Raw genomic sequence first — 15,906 nt, 5'->3', positions numbered from 1 at the left:
GTGTGTTTTGGAAGCCCCCAGAAACCCGCTGGGAAAAGAGAGTGCTGGTGAGAGCTGGAGTCCCTGTACCTTCTGCACACAGAGCAAGGAGAGAGCTGCTGCTTCTCCCTGGAAGTGAGGGAAAATAGATGGGGGAGATGTCAGAGGGGTGGGGGTGACGGAGAGGGGCATCTCCGCCACCTCACAGGAGACAAACACAGCCAGCCATCCCGGCGGCACGCAGCACACCGTGCCATCCCCTGGTCTGCAGAGAGGCGGCCACTGCGCTCATGGGGATGTGCAAAGAGCCGGTCTTTGCAGATGTCTGCAAAACCTGGGGGAATGTTGCTTGTTAATTATTAATTAGACAGAACTTAGGCACTGGAAGGTCAAACAGTCTTGTGTCCTAGGGAGAAGGTTATTGCCCAACCAAGGTCCAAACTGCCCACGTGGCACCTGCCACCCGCATGACTTCACCCAAACCCCAGTCCAGCACCCAAGCACCTGCTGGGATTCCGCCTCCAAAATCCAATGTGGGGGGAGAGGAGTGAGGAACTGCTGGTGCATTTTCAACCTACACGAGGACCTGTCTCAGTGCAATGGATATTCACAGAATCATAGAATGTTGTGAGCTGGAATGGACCCACAAGGATCATTGAGTCCAACTCCTGTCCCTGCACAGGACAATCCCAACATTCACACCATGTCCCTGAGGGCCTTGGCCAAATGCTGCTGGGATCTCGTCAAGCTTGGTGCCATGAGCACCTCCCTGGGGAGCCTGTTCCAGTGCTCCACCACCCTCTGCCTCAAGAACCTTTTCCTCATGGCCAACCTCACCTTCCCCTGGCACATCTTCCTGACATTTCCTCTGCTCCTGGCGTTGGTGGCCAGAGAGAAGAGATCAGCACCCACCCCTCCTCTTCCCCTTGAGAGGAAGCTCTAGACTACAAATTCACCCCTGTTCATGAGGGGGGGGCCACAGCAGCAGCAAATCTGGCCCAGGCTCTTCTCTCCATCAACTCAGTTCACACCATACACGAGTATGTGCCACTTCCAGGAAAAGTGGGAATCAGTTTGGAGGTTATCAGAAAAGACAAGAATGGATGGAGATGACGACAACGACACGTGTTTCAGAAATAAAACACGAACAGTTCCGTATGATAAGCATATTAATTGAAATTAGTCACATAGCTAACAATGTGAAGAAATGCAGGATCATTTCGTTTTTGCCTTTCAGTCTCATGAATGCAAAATGTGCCTGTAATCTTAATACTATTCAGGAGACAAAGCAGTCTTTAAAAATCACACTTCACAAGACTCAAGGGAAAATAAGTTACTAATGAACAGTATTTACAGTTGCTTCATTTAAACATGCTTTCCTTTGCTTTTCAGAAGTTACTGCCTAAACTCAAATGATTAGAAGAAATGCAGAACATTGCTTCTCTCCTAATAATCTCCTGTTTCTTGGTTCTGAAAAGAGAAGGCCGCTAAACCTTCCACAAGACACAGTTGCCCAAGCAAACATCCATGGCCATCAATGAACTTCTCAAGAAGCGACCCTCAACAAACAACCGGGGTGCAACCACGCATGGTGTTGCCTCCCCAATTAATTCACACAACAAGGAACAGGCTTGAACCCCCACACAAGCACACTCCACCCCTGCAAATTCAGGACACGGTAATGCATTTGTATCTTTAGTTCATACAGCAAATACTGACCTTACCTGGGTTTTTGAGGTAGACTCAGGAATTTGTAGAGAGGGGGAAAAAAATGACAACCTGATACACAGCACATGAAAAAGGGCTGGAGACGGACACACTTTTAGGCTGCAAGTTATTAATTGTGCACAGACATTTTGTGTATTTCTACATCGTGAAAAACCAGAATTTTTGTCTTACAATTACAGTACAGTTTAAACCAATAAAAATTATCTTTTTTTTTTTTTCTAGAGGAATTGCAATGTTTATTTTTTACCAACAATAGGAAGATATGCAAAAATAGCCCTTAAAAGAAAAGGGGGAAAAATGATCTGCTTTCTCTTTAAACCCATGAACAATAGAAGGTCACGTGCCGCAGTATCCTATCATTCAGCACATTAATAGCTGTGCTAGAGTAATTACACTTGTGGTATTTTTGCCTCAAGTGAAATTCTGAAATAAGAGGATGGAAATTATGATACTGCTGATAAATATTAATAAGTGAACTTTTAATTTTTTTGCCACAATATTCAAAATGCTAAGCATCTAGCTAATGCTGAAGCAGCCTGATATGTGTTTGCCTCCAGGGACTATGATGCTTTATGCACTTAAGAAAAAAGTTTAACGGAATTAAAATTTAATATCTAATTAGAGCAAGGCTAATATATTTTGAAATGAGTGGGGAAGACACACGCCTCTGTTGCATATTTGCTACAGTCATTAATCTTACCTGTAAAGCAGCATTGAGAGGTGTGCAGTAGGTGTGGCTGGTCTGTATGTTTTTAATAAGAGAAGGGTTACTGCATAAGAAAAACATAAAAAGGAGAGTTAAATGCAACCAACTTCTGTATGAGCGTTTCAAGCATGTAACGCTTCCTCCCACACCAGAAAACTAGAGCTGAGACTGTTTTTCCACACAAGTTCTCTTTCGTTTCTCTCTTTTTTTTTTTTTTTTAAATTTAAAGAAAATATCTGAGTTTTAGGCTATGGTTATCATATTTGCCTTTACTAAATAAGGAACATCATTATCTCTTGACGTTACCTCGCCATGTGTTCTACTACCCTGTGTTAGTAGCACATCTTGGCATCTCTGCTCATTTTAGCTGTGTTCAGGAGAAATTCTCCAATATTCGTCGTGTCTGGGAGCCAGTTACCATGTAAAGGTCCATCCTGAGGAGGCTATGATCAAAAAGCATCACGGGACATTTTAAATACTACTTCATGCAAATTATTCTCAAAGTCACTGGCAGCAGAGCCCCTCGCAAGGGGACCGCGATGAGGGAGGATTTCAGCCACGTTATTTCCTGCCAGGCAAACGGTGAAGGGTCCTGGTGAGGGATGGCCTATGGTACAGACCACACAAAACAACACGCTGCCCTAAAGGCTGTTTTATTAAAAAATATTCTAGTGTGCTATTTTGGACCCTTCAGTCATCTTAAGTTTACATAAGGGGACAGATTTGAGAAAAAATGATTGCCAAGCAAATCTGCTTTCTCTTTAACAGGCATCTAAGTATCACTGGTTCCACCAGAGAGGAAAAAAGAATAAAAAAATCACTGAATCCAAACCAGATAAAAAGTGCCAATGCAAAAAATCTCTGAGAAGTTTTCTTGCTCACTGAGCATTTTTATTTTGGGTTTTTTTTCATGTGGAAGTAAATAATGGTGAGAAGAGTCTTTAACTGAGCCCCTTGCACAAGGACCAACAAGGATCAGTTGTCCTGGAGAGATGGCCTTCAAGTAAAGGTCAAAGAAAATTGCTTTGGGAACCCCAGGAATATTTGTGCACGGTTGTTGTAGACACAGGATGGCCTGTTGATTATAATCTTTACAGCTGGTCTTGCTGTGCTTTCAAACTTTTTTAACATTTCTGTCTTACAAGCACCTTACACTGTTCCTGATTAAGAGCTGCAAAACAAGGCATACAACTGGAAGCAAAGGAAAATATTAGAATTTATATATTAGAACTTATCTGAAGCCTTTCCTGGCATCTATCTGTCTTCCTGACAGGTCTACAACAGCATAATTATCTTAGTCTACATTGCACTATAAACAAATGCTAGAACAAACATGTCATAGCAGAGTTATTACTACAGGCATTTGGATTATCAGAGTAGGACACACAAAATACACGTAACAACCAAAAATTTAGTTTCTTTAGCAGCAAAGGTGATGTCACTATTTCGTGAAATGCAAGTCTACATGAGATGGGTAAATCATGCAAAGCAAAGCAACAGCAGAAAAAAAAAATTAAAGCAAGTAAAAGCTCTTACTGTGCAACAAGCTCGCCAAAGTTTTCATCAGGGCAGTATTTTCGAGGACGGCCTCGTTGAATATGACGGCCACGTTTAAACTCTTCATCATCAACAGTCCAAAAGGACCCAAACTCATCCTCTACTCTGATAAAGCACTTATGCAGTGAGAGGTTGGTGCGAATGGCACCCTGGGACAAGAGCAGCAGCAAAGGAGATGAAGTGGAAACAAAGGGACACGGGATCGGGGACAGAACAGACATCAAATACAGGGAAAAGGAAAAAGAAAATAAAATGCAATAAGCATAAGCAAATGGTTTGTGAGGGTTAATATGCATTGCCACCTAAAAGCTACTAGCATGTGATGCAACAAACACCAAGCAAGCAGGGTCAGGGTACTGGTGGGCATACAAACAGTAGTGATGAGATGTTTGTCTTGGTTTCCCTTAACTGAAACAATGTGAAACCACCTGTGGTTGGTCTAACACCAGCTAGCAGCCAAAAGCCTCTACGTTAAACTGTAAGCATGATCCAAGCTAGGCTAAGAAGTTCAAACATGGTGGACATACCCACTGATCTTTTGTGGCCTTCGTTTTTGGAACTCTAGTTCATCCACTGTCCATACTGCCCCTTTAACGTTTTCTACTCGCACAAAACACTTGTGAAGACTAAGATTATGACGCACTGCATTCTGCAGCAAGTATAAAAGAGAAAACATTCAAAAACTTTCTATGAGAAAATGCTCATCATCGTCCAAGAACAGCAGCACAGTCAGCTTGACAGCCCTTATTTTGCAATGTTAAGCCCCTTCCCCTCCCCGCACCCGCTTGCTTTCCCCGGCTTTTTACATCTTATTTTTTGCAAAGACAAAATAAATACAAAAGCTTATACCCATGATTAGAAATTCAAGTTATTCTTATCAATTATCCCCAGTGTGAATGAGAACAGCCATAATTTTAAGCATGCATCTTGTACAATACAGCATATTTCATACAGAACACAAGGGAAATATTGCTTAGGCATTTTAAAAACAAATATATACGCTCTGCAAAGAGAAGTTTATCCTCTCCTGGAAAAGAAAGTGGTTAGAAAGAACAGAAAGGGTTTCACGTAAGTACAGGCTGCTCAGCTTAGCAGAGAGGCACCAGAGTTGGTGTTGCTGTGGTTTCCCACAGCTGGGCTAATGTAAATCAGGTGCTGAACCTCCTTCTACACCCACGGCACAGACCGGGGGCTCGGCAGCACCCCACCGGCCAGCACGGCACTGACTCCTGCCTCCGTGGCTTGCTCTTATATGGAAGTTGGCTCCTATTTCTGGCAGACTACTGTACTGACTGATCTGTGCCTCTGCCAAATGAAAACGCGAGGAGGGCTCTCTACAAAGTGATAATATCCCCACAGCTCATCACCCAGAGGGACCCGTGCTCATGGCATCCGATGCTTAGATGTCCTCTCTGCAGCTTGGCTCTGGGGAAGGATGAGCCCAGCCAACCCCTTGACGCGCTCAGACCTTTGCTGAAGCCTGACATAATGAGGCACCTCGCTATGTCATAGCAAGCTGTGGCTCTTCTGTCCTTGCTCCCTCTGAAACGGTGCTAAGAGCCTTGTTATTCCTCAAATGGAGTTCTCCTTCCCCATTTTATGAGTTTTTCTGAGCAAATACCCTATTACAAAGCCATTCAGATTTGTACATGGAGCTTGTCCCCAGCACCACTGAAAGGGGCTTGGTAAACAGGGAAAACAGAAGAAGCCATTTGCTGAAAATATGCAGGCGAACAAACTCCATCCATCATCACTGGCACCATTGATTTAGTCAATCTGGTTGACTCGTTAGCAGGCACAATGCCAGCCAAACACATGGCCTGGGTCTAGGCAACCAAGAGACTACAATTTTTTTTCCTTCCGTCGTCATCATCATCTTTTTTTCTTCTTTTTTTTTTTTTTTTTTTAACTGAACATCAGGTCTTGATGGTGAAAGGGAGCTCTAATCATGAATGTCTAAATCACTGTGCAAACAAAGGGTACAGCACAGTGCATTTGTCATGTAAATTAAGAGGCAGTGGTGTGTGTGCCTGGGAGGGGAAGCTAAGAGTCTTCTGCTACTTTTTCATTTCTCTGCAATCGCTAGCGCAGTCCCCAACGCTCCTGTCCCCAGTACAGGGGAAGAGTCAGGGCTTGAACTGCCTTTGCTCAGCAGATGCTTGAGTGCAAACACATTTCCTCTGGCTGTCGGTGCCTGATCCCCATTCTATGGCAGAGTCCAGGTGCTTTGTCTTTTCCACACTGATCTGCTCGTGAACTGGTGGAAAAATAAAGCTTGAATATGCTTTTCCTCTCAGCAAGGCAGAAATCGAGCAGAAAGTCAACCTGTCCATCAGGGCTGCTTCCTCCTGCCCTTACTTTCTTCTCTTCTTATTTTTTAATATTTTTTTTTCCCCCTCCTCCCACCTCTCACAGATTTCACTGCTTTTGAAATTTTTGGCAAAATCCCTGATTTTGAGGTGGAGGCAAAACATGCAAACGCCCCACACCTTACGGGCTAAAATCAGCCAGCTCAGCAACTGCTGGTGGGTGCCGAACTAGTGCAACCCGACCCAGGGCTGCCGGCCCACATCTGGGTAACTCAGGCAGTTTCCTGTGAAAATGGGAACACTGTCAAGTCTGGAGCAAAATGTAAGAATAATAACCCTATTTCCCCAGTGAAAGCTGATCTTGTAGTTCATACAGCAGTTGATCAAACGCACACAGCAAAGTTCAGCGAAGTGAGTCCTCGGAGTTTGTAAACAGTCTCTAAATACATGGTTGAGCAGAAATATTTGTGTTCTTCTTTAAATAAATGTAATGCCGGAGAAATACTTTACAGTCTGTTCTTGTTCTCTTGAAGTCAATGTGCAATTGATGGTTGAGGCTGCTGGATTGGGCTCTTGCTGAGGACGTTGAGACAAACAAGCTGAATATTTGCAAGATGTCCATGAAGTGTTGCCCTCACCTTCTATTTTCCATGTGAGCACTTATTTAAGGAATTCACGGTAGAAAAAAAAATTGTTTTGTTTCCCCTGCCTCTGCATATCTAACAGTTTTATTTGAACAAAACCCCAAGGTTTTGGAGCCACACCTGCAGCCTGTGCCTCATGGCTGCAACCCAGTGCCAGCAAATTATTCCAAAAAATAAAAGCAAATAGACATTGCCTCTGACCTGTCAGAACCAGTTCACAGTGCTCCCCCAGCAATCAGCTTAACAGAAAAATTAGGAGCTATTATTGTAAGATTATATATTTACCTTGTTAAAAATATTTGTATGGAAGCCACTTCTGCAGAAAAATTACCCTGAACATGCTTGAATGTAGTAAATGAAAGGGTCTGTTATTTTAATAACTGCTCCGGCTCTGCTGTACGGCATTTTGGGAAAGAGGTTCATTTTTTAAAGGTCTTTATTCCTACAGTCTTCTGTGGTTTTGAAAGAGGGCTCAGGGAAGCCTGCCCACACCAAACCCTGGCCCAAAACTTGGGGAACACTGATCCAAAAGCCCCCTTAGGCTGAAGGTGAGTGCAAATCATCACATACACATTCAGATTGTTCTGATACTGCCATTAGTCCCTTGTGCTTGTTCTGTGCCCTGTGGGCTTCCCATCATATGCCAATCCAGAGCTGCATTTTCATCCCTGCTGTTCGTGAAGGCTGGCGTCTGAGTGGTCTTCAGCACAAAAACCTCTTTTACTTCAAGCAGTTGCCAATTCTGCTAGCGCTAGTGGAACCTGGGGTGAAGCAGGACCTGGACACCTGCACAAGGTCCAGGGGTCCTGGAGGGGTCTCCAAAGGGTACCTGCCTCCCCAGGACACATCCTGCCCTTCTACAAGCCCAAGGGTCTGCAGCTCAGCCTCTCTCCTCCTCTGCAGAAGCACACTTAAGTGCACGTGGCTTCTGGGACTGGATTTTGCATGATGTACAAAGCCAATTCCTAAAAGTAGCCTCGCAGGAGATACGGCCAGGGCTGCCTGCTGCCTTCTTCCACTCCCTCCTCCACTTCCCTTCTCTTTGCTGCTGGAATTAAATAGGATTTTTACTTTAGCACCCACACCTGCAGCTGCTGAAAAGTCCTACTGGAACCACTCCAGCAGCAAAAGACAGACGGGTCTAAAAGGATCTTAAATCAGGGAAAGTTAATTTCCTTTCTGGATAGTGAGGAAGCTGCAAAGTGAAACACTGCTCATGTTTTCCAACTGTAGTGAAGAATCAAAGCAGCAATCACAGAGACTTTTCCTGAACCTAAGAGCTTCTAGACCAATGCTGAAAATGTAAAAAACTGCGCTGGGATCTGAATTAAAAGCAAACCATCCTACTAAAAACCAAGTTAACTTCCAAGGAGCATTTTTAGCTCCGTCCTCTAAAGGAATTAATCCTCAATGCAGGCTGAGACAGGAAAAACAGAAAAGGCTGATGAAACAGCATGTATGGGACATATTCACCCTACCTGATCATTTCAAGTTGGCTGAGAGTAACAGAGTGATCTAGATTAAGAAAGGCTCAAAGTACCAGGGCTGCAATTTTTACAGCGATACACAATCCTATTTTGGATTCATTCATCTGCAATTGCACTAGCTTCAGAAGCCAGTGTGGATACTATAATGTTATATAAAAGGGAAGGAGTGGCCCTCCAAAATATAAAATAAAATTAACTCCCCAGACTTCTTATTTAACAATATCCAAGATGGTTATGGTAGGAAATTAAAGTGCCAAATAGCAAGTTTATTTCTGTTAAACACATTTCTTATAGTGAGGCTTGCTTCTTGCATATTATGTTCAATAAGCTTCTGCTATGTGATTTAAAAAAAAAAGAGGAAGTTTGTAGTAGATCTGTGTATGTAGTTAAGAGTCAACTGATTGAGGAAAGAAATCCAGTGATCTATAGATCCCAGGGAAAACGTGGTGGTTGTGATTACAGTCGGCATAACTAAAAAGACAAACAGTGTATCTTCTACTGACACAATATCTTTACCTCCTTTTTTTTTTTTTCTTCCCCCCTTAATATGTTCCAGCTGAAGGGGTTGAGTTTCACTGCTAGCAGCAACCACACAGAGGAACTCGTGGCATAATCACAGAACATAAAAGCCAATAATGGGGATTCAATTAGTGGTTTCCAAAGGCAGAAGAAATTTTTCTGCCAAATATCAAATTGTTCCTGCAGATAAGGCACCCAGCGTGTGTCAAAACTGCCGATCTAAATTTTCATGTCCACATGTCGTTACAATTTGTTATGTCATCAGCAATGTCTATTCTGTACATGTCAGATATCAAAGGCAGGAGGCAAAGGCAGGCTAAGGCTTACCTTCCACGTCGCTGCGTTGCGTCTGAAGTAAGCAAACATTCGCGTGAACCAGTTGTAGATTTCATTTAGTGTTAGCTGTTTTTCTGGAGATTCGAGGATGGCCTTGTGAAGCAAAGCGATTGCAAGATCAGTTATGAGCACACCAGTACAAAATACACTCACAGCTTTACTTTACCAAACACAAAAAGGAAAGAAAGGAAGAAAGGAAGAAAGAAAGAAAGAAAAAGAAAGAAGAGATTTGGAGCAAAGAAATCCAAAGGAGGGTTTTCAGAATATGAACTAAGATGAATGGCTGTATTTAACAGTTCAATGGCAAAATTCAAAATGGAATTATCTAATTGTTTTGAGTTTTTATTTCTGTTTCCTTACAGAAATATTAATTTATTAGTCATTCATAAAGCAGAATCAAAGAGAAATGCAAAACATTTCACTAGCTGATTAAAGCTCAGTAATTATTTAGAGCTCAGATTAATTCTAGGGATCAGAGATTACTGTAGCTTGTGATAATTGACTTGCCATCTTTAAACAGGCTCATTTTCACTGTTGTGTGAAATGAATTTCCTAATAATCACATCGTATTGTAATACTTAATCAAAAGCAATTATGTTATATATTGCAGTTCTAAAAACCCTTATAGTAAAGGTTTGAGCATTTGAGCACGCTTACATACCAAAGGTTTGAAAATCTATTTAATCCAGAGTGTGCACATATAGGGGAGATTTTTTATTTATTTATTTTTTTTCTCCTAATCCAAATGCATGTGTTTGGCTCAGCTTACCTGTCTAATTAAAGATGCATACGTGAATGGTGGTCTAACTTCTGCGTTCTTATAAAATTCTTGGTTCTGGGCAATATCTGCTAAATAAGAGCAGTTGTTCTGTTATCATCACAGCCTGATGCTGCCGGGCTGCAAGCAACGGCAAGCGGCCCGACCAAAGGGGCTGTGCCACCAGAACCCCTTTACCTGAAGAAATGGGGACGTTGTATTTATCCGAGTACCGCCTCCGGATGGGTCCGACGTTGTGCATGCTCGTGGTAGTGATGACCGACGGTCCCTGCGTGACGGGAGTGATGGGTGCAGTCGGGGTGGTGGGAGTATGAGGTAAGCTCTGCGGAGATGCCTCGGATGCCGTCTTGGAAAGCGTGACGCTCGATACCAGATTCAACTGAGGAGGGAAGGATGAAGATTTCGTTACGAATGGTGTTTCTGGCTAATTAAAGGCTGCAGAGGAAATTCTCAATAACGGGGTCTTCCTCAGTTTGAAGCAGACAACACAGCCCGAGCGCATGCTTCAGCACAAAGTGCTGGTGTAACATCTCCATTAGGAGCCAGTACAGGGAAATAAATATATATATTTCCAGATATATATATATTTTTTAAAGAATTATGTAGCCTGCTGCCAGAACTACAAATTGTGGATTTTTACTTAAATCTTAAAACAAGATCTCACACAGTACATAATCATTTTAATATTTTATTTTAGTTCCATTGTTTCACAATCTAAACCACACACATCTCTTATTTCCATGCTATCATTATGCACGGCTTCTAATCAATCTTCTTGGATATTTCATTGAAGGCATCAGGCTTAAAATAAAAGGCAAGTCTTTCCTAGGGACGTACTAGGCAGAAATGCCATCTCTCTCTTCAGCATTTGGGCTTTTTTTTTCTCCTTCCCTCCGTTCATCCATTTTAAAAGCAAAGCCCAGAGTAGGTTAACACTGGAATAATTTAATTAATCACACTGCATGAAATACTGCAAGCACTTTCAGCCCAGCAGAAGTGGCACCACTTTTTCTCCTAGGACAGAAAGCATCAGCGTTACCTGCACGAAACCCCAGCCCCAGACAAACAGCAGCTCGCCACAGCAGGCTGTAAAACACAACTGCCTCTGGGATTGTGTATCAAACCCAACTCCAACAACTCAAATGTTTTCCATACACAACCCTATTTATATGACCAGCATCCACATTCCTCCCCGACCCTTTCTTTCTGCCCTACAACGCCCTTTGAAAGACGATGCTCCATCTCAATAGGTCACTCCCGCTGAAATATTTTAAACAAACAACCCGGTCTCTTAACTACATACAACATCAGAAAAAACGACTGAGAAAAGGGCTCTTTGACTACTTCCACATTTCCTCCCCTTAGGCAGTTTTGCAAATAATATTGGTGAAATCCTGACCCCATTGAAGTCGGTAGCAAAATTCCTACTGAATTTAACAGGGCCAGAATTTTACAACTTTTGTTCGTGATTAAAATACCTTTTTGCTGGACATTAAACCTTTGCAGATGAAGGCGAAGAGCGCTACTCAGCTATGCCCCCAAACATCTCATGTTTATCCATAAGGCACTGTATTAATTTTCCTTGTATGGAAGCAACCAGATAAGAAAACTCCTATTGGCATCCCTTGTATGAGTTGATAGTCACAAATAATGTTTCTTTCTAAAAACAATGGGATTTATCCAAAACAAAGGTAGTGGAAAATAAACATCTCTAACATTACATAAAGGATACCAACACAGAGAGCCCATGGCCCACAGAAAGGGTGCAGCTGAGCGACAGAGGAATTATGATCATTTTTCCATCCTAACAGTGAGATGGAGCAAGCCAAGGGAAAACCCATCACCAACACCCGGCACAGCTCAAGCATTGCTCCAAGGAAAGGAACTGGGGAGGAGAAGACCTGCAGACACCCTTCTGTGCAGGCACCCACAAACCATGCGTTGCCTTCCAGCGGGAAATATTTAAGGCTTTGTGGCAAGGCTGGAGAGCGCAAATCCAGCGAGGAATTGTGGGAAGTGGTGAAATACGGGTATTGATTTCCCAGATAGTCCCACACTGATGTGAACCACACAACAGAACCCAGAGGTGAGGATGTCTGTCCAAACCCCCATGGTGCCAGGCACTGGCTCCACGTGCTGCCCGCAACAGCCTGGTCCGTTTGTTGTCTGGCGTGATTTAAGGGCACCGATTAGGGACATGTATATAGTAATGTCTCCCTGTTATCCATCCATCCATCTATTACATATGATAAAAGGACCAGTGACGATAATAATAGTACAACTGACAGGTCTCACCATGAAATTAAAGCTACTGTATTTTATCTCAGTTTCTAAATGGACATTTTAACAGTCCAATAACGACGAGCAAATCTGCATCAATTTTAAGTGCCCGTCTCTAGCGCAGGCTCAGCAGCCAGGCCCTCCTGTTGGAAAGATCACTGCTTGTGCTTCATCATTACAGCTCCAACTACTCCATTTCAAAAGAGTCCTCTTCCTTTTTTAGCGTGTAAAAACTTAACATTTAATCTGTTTCTACTAGGGAACTGCGAGAAAGGATCCACAAAGGTCAGTGTTCCCTGCTTAAGGAATGTGAATCGAGTTTAATTTCTTTAGGCTTTTCAGCGTAGGTAGCAACTAGGAATAAACAGAGAAGAGGACGAGCAAAGGGGGGGGGCTTTAACAGGCTTGACAAATGACACTGTGATTCACACCCACTGCTGGGCTGCCACTAATAAGCTACAGAGGAAGCAGCCAATCTCAGCTAATTACCAGATAAAATTGTATTGTAAGGACTCTAATTAGGAGATGCTTATGGAGGTGATCTAATGATTAAACGCTGCATCCGAGTGACCCCACCATCAATGTGCAGTGGTGCAAGATGTCACCGGAATATTTTGTAGAAACAGTAATTTTATTTCAAGGAGGGGAGGCAGTAATATTTGTAATAATGGCTATGAGGTAAACTAATTAAAAGACAGTTCCTAAAGGAAGACTGTGGCTTTGAGCAGCTGTGGCCGTTCCAAAACAAAGTGCCAAATCTCAACAGAGGAGCTGCAGTCAAGTGGAAAATTTCTGCCTGACCTCTGCTCTCGCTATTAATTTGCAGGAAAACTAATGACACATATACATATTCCCACAAAATTGTTCTAATTGCTAATTTGCCAAAGGAGCCCAGTTTCCAAATTAAACATGACTGCAGTCTGTGAGGAAAGAGAGAACAAAAAGCTGGAACGCAGCGAGTCTGCCGTGTTTCACCTCCGACGACCATTTGTGAGCCTGAACCAACAAGTTAATGAAACACGACCTTGTCGATCGCTAGCGAAGTTTTTCCTTTTTCCTCGTTTTATTTGATGACACTCTCCCTTCTTCCAGCCAGGGTCTGATCCCTGCTGATGCCGTTAACAAAACACAAGCTGGGGTAAGGGAGGCGAGGGCTGCGCTCCCTCCGCAGACCCTCGCTGCTGCTGCTGCTGCTTTCTTTGTTGCATCTATAGCACGAAGGCAGAAAAATCGGTTGTGAAATAGAGCAGAATAACAAATTATGAATGGTGTTGGTTTTGTTGCCATCTTGAATTATTAATCCGAATGGTAAACTCTGAAATCTTAATATTAGTGTCAATTAGAAATGTGAAAGCGCCCGTGGATGACTGTGCTGGGCAAAGATCAGGGAGGGACCAGGCTGGGAGGGTTTCTTTTCCTGGTGGAAACTCGACACGGTTTCTCCCTGTTTGCATTTTCTATTTAAAAATAAGTTACTATGATTAGAAAAGTTGTTCGTGTTGGTATTTTGCAAACAGGCTGTTTCCCACATACAGTAATTTTTGGATGAGGTATCATTGCTGTCAGAGGGGAGGGAGCCTAACTCACTTAGGAGTTAGCACTTTAATGAGCAAGAACTCAATAAGGCACAACGTGGGGCACTCTCCAAGTACGCTGGGGAGTACAGCCCTCGCACCAGAGTTACATGTCTTTGTAATGTTTGCACTGGGGATGGAGGGGAGGGAGGATTTCCTCTAGCCTTTAAAAAAAAAAAAAAAAAATCAACAAAAAATCCCCAAAACAAGGGTGAAAAAAACCCAACAGAAAATGCACCAAATTCCACAAGTTTTAGGTCCTAAAATTCTGCTAATTCAGTCACTGAAACTTGTTGGGTGCTCTGTTCAGTTTGGTTTTCTTGAGAACAGTTCTTTGTACTGTTTTAACTTAATCATAAATGCCGTAATTGTTTCAGCATTCAATATCCTGCTTAGGATTTTATTATTAACCTTCCCTTTCAAGAAATAGTCATGTCTTCCTAGTAAAGGTGAAGACTGAGTCATTTGCTTTTTTTCTTTAGCTACAAACAAGGCAGAGAGGTAACCCTCTCCTTCACTCCATAAAACAGATTTCCAAGTAAATGGCTCACCCAGTAGGGCTAAGTTTGGTTTTTTTGTGTAAACATTTTACACGACAATAGTGCCTCACACAAAAAAAGCCTCTGAAACTCTTTTAAAAGAAAATAAATAAATAAATAAATAAAAAAATATATATATATTTCGGGGTGTCACGGGGGAGCCATACCCGCTGCTGCAGGGCAGTGGCTCCTCTGCGATGGATTCTGCTGCTCTGGTCCCATCTGGGGCTGAGGATTTATCTGCACCAAGTTCCTAGGATTGAAACACTCTGGAGCAGAGACTCTTTTTCTTGACACCGAGGGTGAGAGAGAAAGCTAAGGCTGGGCCTAAAACTTTGTTAAATGCTGTGTCTTCCTCTCCCGTTTGAGCCTGGACACAGGAGCGTACGAGATGCAGAGCCTGGCAGGCAGCAATCACTTAGCAGGTGTTGTTATTGGCAGGAATACTAAGGAAACCAAAGCTGAGGAGTGAGACTTAATGAAAACCAGTATATAAAAACAGCTTTTGTTGTGCTTGAGAATCTCTCTTTATTGCTGCGTATCGTTATTTTTTCAAACTATAAAGTACGGCTACAGCAGCTAAAACGCTCAGTCATTACCTCAACAGTTAAAAGACTATTTTTTTTAAAATGCTTTGTTATTACAGTTGCTAAAAACAGTATTTCAAAACAATCGTAACTGCTATGGTTAGGGTAAAAAAATACATTAAAGAAGGGATATCTGACAGTGCATTTTAGTTAAAGAGCCAAAAGTTTCTTTAAAAGTTTTCTGTCTATTTTTAAAAGATGGCTAGAGCACCTAGTATGCAGAATTACTTGTTGGTTGATGCTTTTTCCTTTTCCTCCCTTTCCTATGAACTTCGGCATTAGTTAATCCCCCAAAAGAAAGCAAATTTCCATTTCAACTTATTATGCTGATTACTAACACCAGTGAAAACACCACACAGGGGAAGGTATCTTAATAGCAAATCCAGAATGAAAAATTTTGAGAAATTGTAGTTCTGGGTTTTGTGTTGGGGTTTGGTTTTTTTTTTTACTCTGAAAAAAATTCACCTTACAAAAATATGTCACAGCATTTTCCTTCACAGACAGCTTTGTTCTCCCCTTACTCAGGCCTTTTAGTCTCACCAAAACAAGACACGTAGCAGTAACAGGAACAACTTCACATGCTCCAAATGTTAAGTCGAGAGATATTTCTATTTTCTTTTAAAGTGCTGCCCCATTGGGCATTTTCATTCTAAAACTGGACATTTCTAAAGGTATTTAGCACTGTCCCAGCTCCTGATGTGGTCTCCTTCTCCAGCCCACTCCTGCCTGCCCAGCAGCTCCTCAGAGCTGCCCTTGGCAGTTCCCCAGGCATCAACAGCGACCTCCCCGCGTACAGACCTATCTGCCAAGGATTTAGGCCATCCATCACTACACGCCGTAAGAATGTGTTTGAATCTCATCAGCTTTCAAAGGACTAAAGAGC

At 42.5% G+C, this 15,906-nt stretch overlaps 1 protein-coding gene across 2 annotated transcripts in view; it reads right to left on the bottom strand.

The window, feature by feature from the left end:
* The window catches only part of FOXP1 (forkhead box P1), a 73,755-nt gene that overhangs the window by 8,971 nt on the left and 48,878 nt on the right, over positions 1–15,906 (bottom strand). For both annotated transcript variants that reach the window (XM_010177330.1, XM_010177331.1), the window contains exons 8-12: positions 10,221–10,422; positions 10,035–10,114; positions 9,257–9,358; positions 4,498–4,619; positions 2,408–2,477 (exon numbers count right to left, since the gene is read on the bottom strand). In XM_010177330.1, the coding sequence (XP_010175632.1) occupies positions 2,408–2,477; positions 4,498–4,619; positions 9,257–9,358; positions 10,035–10,114; positions 10,221–10,422 (576 nt within the window). The remainder of the gene's footprint in view (positions 1–2,407; positions 2,478–4,497; positions 4,620–9,256; positions 9,359–10,034; positions 10,115–10,220; positions 10,423–15,906) is intronic.

The sequence above is a fragment of the Antrostomus carolinensis genome, unplaced genomic scaffold, assembly GCF_000700745.2.
Source record: "Antrostomus carolinensis isolate BGI_N321 unplaced genomic scaffold, ASM70074v2 scaffold14061, whole genome shotgun sequence".
NCBI lineage: Eukaryota > Metazoa > Chordata > Aves > Caprimulgiformes > Caprimulgidae > Antrostomus > Antrostomus carolinensis.
Note: the sequence above shows the minus strand (reverse complement) of the source record. Positions and strands in the feature narration are given on the sequence as shown.